The sequence below is a fragment of the Megalobrama amblycephala genome, linkage group LG7 (genome assembly GCF_018812025.1).
Source record: "Megalobrama amblycephala isolate DHTTF-2021 linkage group LG7, ASM1881202v1, whole genome shotgun sequence".
NCBI classification, from domain to species: Eukaryota; Metazoa; Chordata; class Actinopteri; order Cypriniformes; family Xenocyprididae; genus Megalobrama; species Megalobrama amblycephala.
In genome coordinates, this window is record NC_063050.1 from 43,028,491 (window position 1) to 43,038,770 (window position 10,280).

Sequence of the window (10,280 nt, forward strand, 5' to 3'; positions counted from 1 at the left end):
ATTATAAAGTGACGAGAATATTTTTGGTGCGCCAAAAAATAAAAAACAAAATAACGACTTATTTAGTGATGGCCGATTTCAAAACACTGCTTCAGGAAGCATCGGAGCACAAATGAATCAGTGTATCGAATCTGCTGTTCGGAGCGCCAAAGTGATTTCAGCTGTTGGCAGTTTGACACGCGATCTGAATCATGATTCGATACACTGATTCATTTATGCTCCGATGCTTCATGAAGCAGTGTTTTGAAATCGGCCATCACTAAATAAGTCGCTATTTAGGTTTTTTTTGGCGCACCAAAAATATTCTCGTCGCTTTATAATATTAATATTGAACCACTGTACTCACATGAACTGATTTCAATATGTTTTTAGTACCTTTATGGATCTTGAGAGAGGAAGTGTCATTGCTCCCTATGGAGGCCTCACGGAGCCATCGGATTTCAACTAAAATATCTTAATTTGCGTTCCAAAGATGAACGAAGGTCTTACGGGTGTGGCACGTCATGAGGGTGAATAATAAATGACAGAATTTTCATTTTTGGGTGAACTAACCCTTTAATTTCTTCTTCAGAACATAAATTAGTCCTGGCTTTAATCTAGGTAATAATTTATAAATAAAAATTAATTTATATATATATATATATATATATATATATATATATATATATATATATATATATAAATGAACTTACCATAACAATATATCAATATATTAATTAATATACGACAATGATGCATAATGTGTTCATACAGTCATTAACTCCTAATTCAGTAGCCTAATACTGTCAATTATTTATGTTGAAATTTCATACTTGTGAAAATTTCAAATGCATTGTTTATATGAGGAAGTAAAAGTATATTGTCATTGACTGCTACAGAAACTGCAGCCTAATATGCGTGACAAAAATCAGTTCATGGCCATAATCATTATGATAATGTCTCTAGAGGTATGACTAGATCTTCTGAAATTATATAAACGCACAAAGACAGAGAAATATATACTAATATAAATATAAGCTGCCATTATTTAATGAAGGGAGATCGTTTAATACCCCTCACACAAAAAGTACTGTGGTTGTACAAAAGTGCAGTGATGTACATGTTAATACCAGATGGTTTTATATGATATTATATATCATGATACTGGAATTCATGTACAATATTTACATGGTACTCTGGTTCATGTACAAAACACCATGGTAATGCCATGTGTAATGTAAAGTGTGAAGAGTGTAGGTGAGCTGAGTCTATTTTTGGAAACACAGTAATAACAATTTTTGGTTACGATCTAGGGCGCCCTCTGCTGCCAACCCACCAACTTTGCAGGCGGTGCCCTACTTCCATCTTCACGAGGTCCGCTTGTGTATGATATTGATATGAACATGGTGTCCCTTAAGTTACATTAAAATTAACTTTAAAAAACGCGTCTCACCACCCTGCCTCTCATGTTTTTAAACGCAAAAACGCATTCTGTGTGAATGACCCCTTTACTCATCGTTTGGTGCGCTTCTCGAGATTCAGATTCGTGATTTGCGAAATTAATAATTCAGAACTCCTTGCGATCCGGGTTGGCAGATTCAAAAGAACCGAAATGATTAATTTGTCTTTGGCATTACACAAACGCAGAACAAAGAAATATTAACTAAAATAAACTGCAACTACATAATGAACAGAAATTTAGTTTGAAACCCTTCACAAAAAAAGTAGCGATTCAAAGGAACCGAATTGATTCAATAGTGAATCTTTTGTGGAACAGCTTGTGGAGGAATGAAGTAAAACTATCAATTTTCAACAAAAAGTTTATACAATAAGTAGAAATTTCCAAAAAAACTGTACTTAAGTATTTGTACTTCGTTACTATACAACTCTGTGGACTTGTGTACACTGAGGAAAAAGAAATCATCTACCCACTTTATATGACACTTTACGCACTGTAATATGCGACTGCCTATTTACCTCATATGATACTTTACATATATGTAGTATATTCGGTTTTGAGATGTCTGCCCATAACATATGGCACTTTACACATTACAGTATGTATATCCAGGGACTGTCTACCTACCTTATATGACACAGTACATACTGTAATATGTATATTTTGTTGTGGGACTGTACCCACCCCATATGGCACTTTACATACTCTAATATGACATTTGACTTGTATGATAATCAATGATAGAGAATGTAAAACTGTGATGAAAACACACAGGGATAGTGTTTGAGAGCGCTCACAGTTTTTTCGTGGAGCACAACCGCAGAGTCAGCATTTCTGTTAATTTGTTTTTATTAAGTTGCCTTCAAATCAACAAGCTAACACCTCAAATAATTTTATCCCTTTTGAACCATAAAACTGATTTTTAAATCTCTGTTTTCAAATCCCTTCCAAGGCATATCTATATGCTATGGGTGGTCACTGAGGAAAGTTATAAAATCTTTACAGGAATTTTGCAAAATCAGGAAAGGCAACAAAGCAAAAAAGCCATTACAAAAATAAGAATTTAAAACGTGTCATTGTTAAGGTGAAAGTAAAGTGCTTTTGAGGAATGATGTCATCATTACTTGAAACAGATGAATGATTATAATGATTGAGAGGCTGAAATCCTTTCATTCCTAACAAACAGTCCATTGGAGTACTGTGATCGGTGGTCTAATGATGTTTTGGGGTGGGTTGGGTGTTTTCCCTTTTCAAAGGCACATTGCTGTTAGATGCTGGCATTGATTTGAATCCATTCAGTTCAATTTTAAATACTTTACAATGAGTGTGTGCAGGAGGAGGCAGTGCAAAAGCATCAGACCAACCAAAGCCAACACAGGAGTCCATGAGAGAAAGATCATTCTAGGTGATGATGAAGCATCAGTGTATGTGAGAGAAATCTCTGTCCATCAGTCACTCTTCACAGCTTTCTGATGTGTGTAATGTTTGTTATACTGGGAATCAGTGTTGAAAAGTCGGTCCCACCAGGTGAATGTAGATCCATAGTTGCCAACAAAATTCATGTGGTGGAAGTCATGAAAACGAGCTCCAGCGTAGAATGGAATCAAATGTAGGGGGTTCAGGGGAATGTCGTAACCACTAAAGAGAGGGCAAATGAAGGAATGTCAAAGAACAAAACACATACATACTATAAAGATCAATTATACGATCAAAAAAGTATTATAAAATATTTTATCAGGACATATTTCCACACAAAATATAGTTTAATAATCAAAATCCTAGAATTATTGTATATGTTGTAAATTAGAAGGTGTTGTCCACATACTTCTGGTCATGTAGTATATCAAATGAATACATTTGTAATATAGTGCTCCCTAGCATTTCTAAAGTTATTATCAGCATAAAAGACTTTGCAAAATGTCCTGATCCAGACCATGGCACATCCACATTCAATTGCAGTGTGTGTACTGAGCTTACCTGTGAACATCAATGGTTTCGAGCAGCCGGAAAGTGACCCAGGCCCAGAGCAAAATCATGTGATTGCAGAAGACCATGATGCCAATAAAGAATCCAGCCCCCAGAATCAAAGTCTCAGCAGGGTGGGCATATTCTGCCTGCATGCCAAATGGAGCCTAACATACACACAAAGAAAAAGATGGTAGATCAACTATCATTATTAAGACAAAAATAAAATAAAAATTAAGAGTTAAGGCACATTCACACCGAGAACGATAGGTATAAAGACAATGATAACTATATTAGTGTCAACCCTAACAGTTGATAACGTTCTGTTTACTATAAGCATGTGATGCAGTTTTGTCATCATGCTTGAGCTCTTTAAAGCAGGATGGATTCTGATTGACTGTTAATATTATTATCGTTAATGATTCTAGCAATATTGTATAGATAGAGATATTTGGGGGCCTGATTGCAGTGAGCTTAGATGATAAAAGCTGGTGCTAACTATGCTATTGATTTGTTTGTCTAGTTTAAAACTATTGTCGATATAAAATCCTAAATTTTTAACGGTGGGGGTAAGGTATGGTGTGAGGGTACCGAGGTCGATAGAGTTACCGTTAGAGAGCTCATTTGGACCAAATTGGATAATTTGGGTTTTATCGTCATTCAATAACATAAAATTATTAGTGAGCCACAGCACAGTTTAAGTTCATGAAGACATGCTTCTAATCTCTCATGTGCAAGGCTATCTTTGTGTTTTATAGGTATGTAGAGTTTGGGTGTCATTCGCGTAGCAGTGGTAAGACACACCAAATCTACTCATTATTGATCCTTAGGGTAACATGTATAAAGAGAATAATAGAGGTACTAGAATCGATCCCTGAGGTACACCGCAGGTGAGGCGAGTCGCTGAGGACGAATGAGCACCTAAATTAACTGAAAAACATCTATTAGATAGGAATGACTGGAACCATTTGAGTACTGTGCAGGGTTCCCACTCGCCTTGAAAGTACTTGAAAGTACTTGGATTTCAGACACATGAATTCAAGGCCTGGAAAGTACTTGAAAACAAATATTGGTCCTTGAAAGTGCTTGAATTAAATATGAAATAAATTTTGTGAAAATTATAACATGCCCCTCTTAGTCCTAGTATATTTGTTTTGGAATATTGTTTTGGAACCAAACAGATATGCCCCCCCCCCCCCCCCCATTGACTACCATAGTAGGAAAAATAATTACTATGGTAGTCAATGGGGGGCAAGATCTTTTTGGTTATTGACATTCTTCCAAATATCTTTCTTTGTGCTCAGCAGAACAATGAAATTCAAACAGGTTTGGAACAACTTGAAGGTGAATAAATGGCAGAATTTTCATTTTTGAGTGAACTAACCCTTTAATAAGTCAAAATTACATGATTATAAAGCCACAATTGTGTCTTATAAAGTCAGAATTGTAATATATAAATTGCAATTCTGATTTTTTTCTCAGAAGTGCTCATTTATATCTCTCAATTCTGACTTTCTTTTCTCAGAATTGCAAGCTTATATCTATAATATATTGTATATATTCTGACTTTAAGCCACAATTACGATCCATATAATACTTTTTTTCACACAATTGCTAAATGTATTTTTATAATATTCTCTCTATATTATAATGTTTTTTACTCAAGTAATGATTCATAAAAAATGAAAACCAAAACTAGTATGGAATAATTGTTAACATTAGGGATAAGAAAGCTGCAAACGGTTTTAATTTATTTCCAAAATGAATGTACAAATGATTCTGTACCTCATCCGGGTTAAAATGGATGCAAATGCAATAGGAGGATTAAAATGTTAAGAATTGTAAGAGGTCTTTCATGACGCTCCATATGTGATGTGAATTTGATAGGTGCTCGATATAAAATAAATGGTGCTTTAAAAAGTCCTTGAAAGTCCTTGAATCTGGTGTTCATGAAAGAGTGGGAACCCTGACCGTGCCTGTGATACCAATTGACCGCTCCAGTCGGGATAAAAGGACCTTGTGGTCAACGAAATCAAAAGCTGAGCTCAGATCTAATAGCACTAAAGCTATGATCTCACCTGCATCTGTAGTGATTAAAATATCATTGAGAACTTTTAGGATAGCAGACTCAGTGCTGTGAAGGGGTTTGTAAATATAGTTATCGTCCTTGGTGTGCAGGGCCATTTGCAAATATTAATTATATAATACAATGTAAAACTAACAGAAAATAACATGTGTAATAGTATGAATTCACTAAAAAGTTTCATTTAAACTTCTACAAGCCTATTTTGGTTGTCTTATAGTTTCACTTCATATGCACATTGAGTGTGAGAATGCGAGTAACTTACAGTGAAGTCATGATGGACTTTATGAATGTACTTGTAGATTCTGCGATGATGTAGGGCTCGGTGGAGGAAGTAATGCCATGTGTCCTCAATTACAGCACAACCAAAACACTGGGCCAATATATAAGGCCTGAGATGGTGAGAGAGATCATAAAAAGTGAAAACAAGGTCCACTTGCTTCAATAAAGATTTAGTTACAGCCACAGTACCACCTAAGGACTTTGTGTGTAACGTCATAGACCTATTATCATAGAATTCTATATATTTTAATAATTTTATAAAGCGAGAGAGGTGTTCTCACCAGCGAGGCATGGAGTCCCAGTCATAAGGGATGCTGAAGAACTCTGTAAAGTAAAATGTCCCACAGATGAGCGGTAGCTGGATACAGAAGTGATTAAACAGCAGCATCTTAAAGCACTTCCACTGTTTCTCCCATGTCTCTGGTTTATCCTGCAAGGACAATGACAAAAACATATATGAGGAGTTAATAAAAACTATATTTTTAAGAAAGAAATCTATAAATATTCAATTTAAAATAACAGATGGAAAAAATTCCTTTGATTCCACATACTGGTTGGATTTTGTACTTCTGCATGAAAGGGAGGAACTGAAATATAAATCCAGGCAGACAGAACAGGAAATAGATCAGTTCATGGACGATGAGTGAGCCCCAAGTGGCAATCTGGAATTTGCTGTAGTTTTGCAGCATGTGGTTCCATGCATGCTTTAGAGGTTCCTGCAGTGGATTTTCTGGAAGAAATGAATCCACGTATTCCACCGCCAGATATGCAGAAGACAGAATGTTGGCTGTGCCGTTCACCTCCATGGCAGCGAGTCAGTGGGAGTCTCCAAATGAGTAACTGTATAAACGCATGACATAATAAAGATCAATGATACTCAGTTATCAGTCTCAGAGTGAGGCTTGCTTGAAGGACAGGCAGTTAATATGGAACTGCATCACGTAAGGACAGTGTTAAACAGAAATATGAACATGAGTTCCAGCCAGATATGTTCATAAGTCTCTGACAGACAATGTAAGTCAAGTCTGTCACTAGTCCAAGTCTTTCAAGCATAAGTCAGATTTTAAAGGGGTTATATAATGCCACTTTTACAAGAAATAAAATAAGTCTCTGATGTCCCCAGAGTGTGTATGTGATGTTTTAGCTCAAAATACCCTACAGATAATTTTTTATAGCATGTTAAATTTGTCACTTTTTGAGGGTGAGCAAAAACGTTTTTGTGTGTGTCCCTTTAAAAGCAAATGAGCTGCTGCTCCCAAGAAAAGGGCGGAGCTTCAAGAGCAGCAGAAGCTGCGATTACCTCACGCAGACTCACTGAAAAATGTCAGAAACTGTTCAGCCTTTTATGTTCAAACCAAGCGTGCCGCATGAGACCTGAAAAGTGAAGCCAAAGCGTCTCGATCGCCCCCAGGTGGCTGGATGCAGTATAGGTCATAAATCCCGCCCTCTCCATGTATTTCAATGGGACGTTAGACAAACTAAACACTTAAATTACATTTCAAATATTTTTTTCCAAAGACTTTCTATCGTATTAGGGAGTTTTTATCATGCTGGTGTTAGTGTTTGTTCTTAAAAAAAAAAATTGGTTTTAATTAGTTATTTGATGCTATAAAAACGGGGGTGAAACGTCATGATTGACAGCTGTGATTGACAACTTCTCTGAATGAAGTAGTCACTGAGGCATCAAATGACTTTTTTTGGATCTTCGCGAGGTTAAATAGAGCTTTAACTTTATTTTCTACATTTCCATAACTGTTGATTTCACACAGACATAATGAGTTGTTTTGAGTTCGGGCGGGACATTGATATCGCGGCTCCACCTCGTGCTCAGTACTGCGCAGACTCGGGCTCCACGTTTACTATGCCAGACTCCAGACTCAAGATGTCAACGCCATATAGACACATTGGCAGCTTCAGTTACTACAATGGAAGAGAGTGAAGGTGCGTTGTCCATATTTTTTACAGTCTATGGTTCAAACCGGAGTCGGACAATGATGTAGAATGCAACAGGACGTTTCTGAATGGTTAGTTGATGAATTTATGTAGCTGATGTGGAGTTAACTATCGTGAAAGTCATTGATTAGCATATTCTGTTATGATAATCTATAAATCGCTCGTGTGGTAACTGTTGTAAGATCCTACAGAGCCAGAGCAATATATGCTGCATGAAGACAGAACAGGTATAATATTAGTTTAATTACGGTTATATGTTGTCATCTTGCTTTTATGACATGCTGTTGCATTTGTGTTGACCTCAGCCCCTTTGTTGCGTGTTCTCGGGGGGCGGTGTTTATGTAAATTTTAGGGTTAGTGATGTCACCAACCAGTCGTTTGTTGTAGTCCTTAAAAAGCGATTTCTTTAAAATAAAATATCTCCCTTTGCATTGAACTTTGAGTGTCGTAACTTTGCAGATGTTGTTTATGCTCTAACAGCAACATTACACACTAAAGTTTAAAAAGTGAAATCATAATCAACCACCCCTTTAAGTCAACTTAAGTCAAATCTCGTTCATTTTTTTTTTTAAATCATAGATCCAAAGAGCAGTTCACAAGTAACTTGAAGTCAAGTCAAGTGGAGCTGAGTTTGAAGTCAAGTTTTTTTGTGACTTGAGTGTGACTGGTTACACCCAGATGTTGCTTGTCATTATTCATTAAAGTTATGCAAGCTTTCCAATTTAAACTAATTAATATGATCACATTTTGATGACAAAAAAATATAATTTTAAAATTAACACATTTTAACGGTAAGATTTCACATAATATTCAAATTATTAAATATGCATGATAATATTTTGGTAGCCAGAATTGACAAAATATGCTGGTCAGGTTGCATTACCATAAATAATCATAAATACACAAATAAACAAATGCGTAAAGATTACAGAGACACTATTAGGTATTTTGGTCATACTGAATGTACATGTCTGTTAAACCACAATTACAATCATGACCCAAAAACATTTTCATTATCTAGTAAGGCAACTATCTATTGAAATAATGTTCAATTTAACAAACGCACTGTGTATTCCAACATTAATATAATTTGTTTAACAGTTACATAATTTACATGTTTAATGCGTGTTTGCTTTGCAGCTGTAAGGCAGATGAAAGAGCGCAAATATTTCTTAACGAACATTACAACAAATATCTTATTAACGTTATATGAGTCTAGACTAGTGTTGTTGACTCACCTATGAGAAGCTCCTCTTCTACCTGCGACCGCAGTGTGCTCGTTTTTAATGTCAAAGAACTTTACATAGGACCATTGGCTGAGACAAGAGGAGACGGTGTGTGAGGGCAGAGGCTGCCCGCTGATTGGCTGTTACAAGAAGGAGACTGACGTATACGGGCAGAGGCGGCGGCCTGATTGGTTAAGGGAATGAACTGACGATAGTGAGACCGTGAGTTTCCGCAGCTCCAGCCAATGAAAGCCCGCGCTTGTCTTTCATAACCTGCGCTGCCGCTGACTGAACTGCACCTACAGGCAATGAGGAAGTCGATTCCTCGGACCCCATCCTTAAAACTTAAAATACATATACAAAAGTTTATGCCTTCCAAAATGCCTTCCAAAAGTTTGGAAACACCCGTGGCAAAGTGTGGTTTTGGACTATATCAGCATACATTTTTTTGGTGTAAATACATTACAGTAACTTGACATTATCATTGAAAACCAGCAATAATAATTTTCATTTTGATTACATAATAATGGCAATATATACATGTCAAAGTCAGACATGCCGCTTTGCCAGCTGTGATGCCTGGTTGCTGGTTTAAACTTGGCCCAGGTTTGTAAAGGATTTTTGGGTCAGCACACCTTAATAGCTTCAACAATTGATTGCCAATTAGGTTTAGAATACAATGAACCAATTAGAACCCAGTTTAGGTCAGATGGCTGCTAATGGTGGATATTTTCATGAATCGAAAATTTAAGTTTTTTCTATGTATAAACTGTTTATGTAATAAAATATGTTTTCGTAGTTTGTGTTGTCCCTTATCAGTGCAAAATTATCACAAATTAAAAAGGATTCATGCCAATATTGTCCAAAACCACACTTTTCTAGGGCGTTTCCAAACTTTTGGAGGGCAGTGTAGTTTCTTGCAAAAAGACCCAATTCATACAGTGTCCAAAAAATTAAAACAGAATAAAAAAAAATCCTATTAGTACTGTTCTGTTATGGTACTGTTACTGTATTTATTTACTACTTTTTGCTTATTTTTTATTTATGTATTTATTTACTTGTCGTACTTATTTTATTATTTTTATATTTGTTTCAATAAAATGTTTATATATCTTAATCTTTTTTTTTTTTTTGCTTTCTTTTATCGGTCAACTGTGAAAAATTTATATTATAAATATGCATAAAATTTACTCTATATTTATTTTTACTTTTTTAATCTGATTTTTTTCATTTGTTTGTATATTATTATTATTTATTTTATTATTTGCATTAATCTTAATCTTTTTATTTATTTATGAACAGTTTTTTTACACTTTCTCTAAACATTTCCACA

General features: G+C 35.6%; 1 protein-coding gene across 1 annotated transcript; it reads right to left on the minus strand.

Annotated features, from left to right (window-relative positions):
* Positions 1–2,269: 2,269 nt before the first annotated feature.
* msmo1 (methylsterol monooxygenase 1) lies at positions 2,270–9,109 on the minus strand. Its single transcript, XM_048197595.1, has 6 exons — positions 8,960–9,109; positions 6,320–6,608; positions 6,050–6,198; positions 5,752–5,878; positions 3,416–3,570; positions 2,270–3,076 (listed from the first exon to the last, which is right to left on the minus strand). The coding sequence occupies exons 2-6, from the start codon at positions 6,572–6,574 to the stop codon at positions 2,887–2,889; spliced, it is 876 nt and encodes a 291-aa protein (XP_048053552.1). The 5' UTR covers positions 6,575–6,608; positions 8,960–9,109; the 3' UTR covers positions 2,270–2,886.
* Between the last annotated feature and the right edge of the window lie 1,171 nt (positions 9,110–10,280).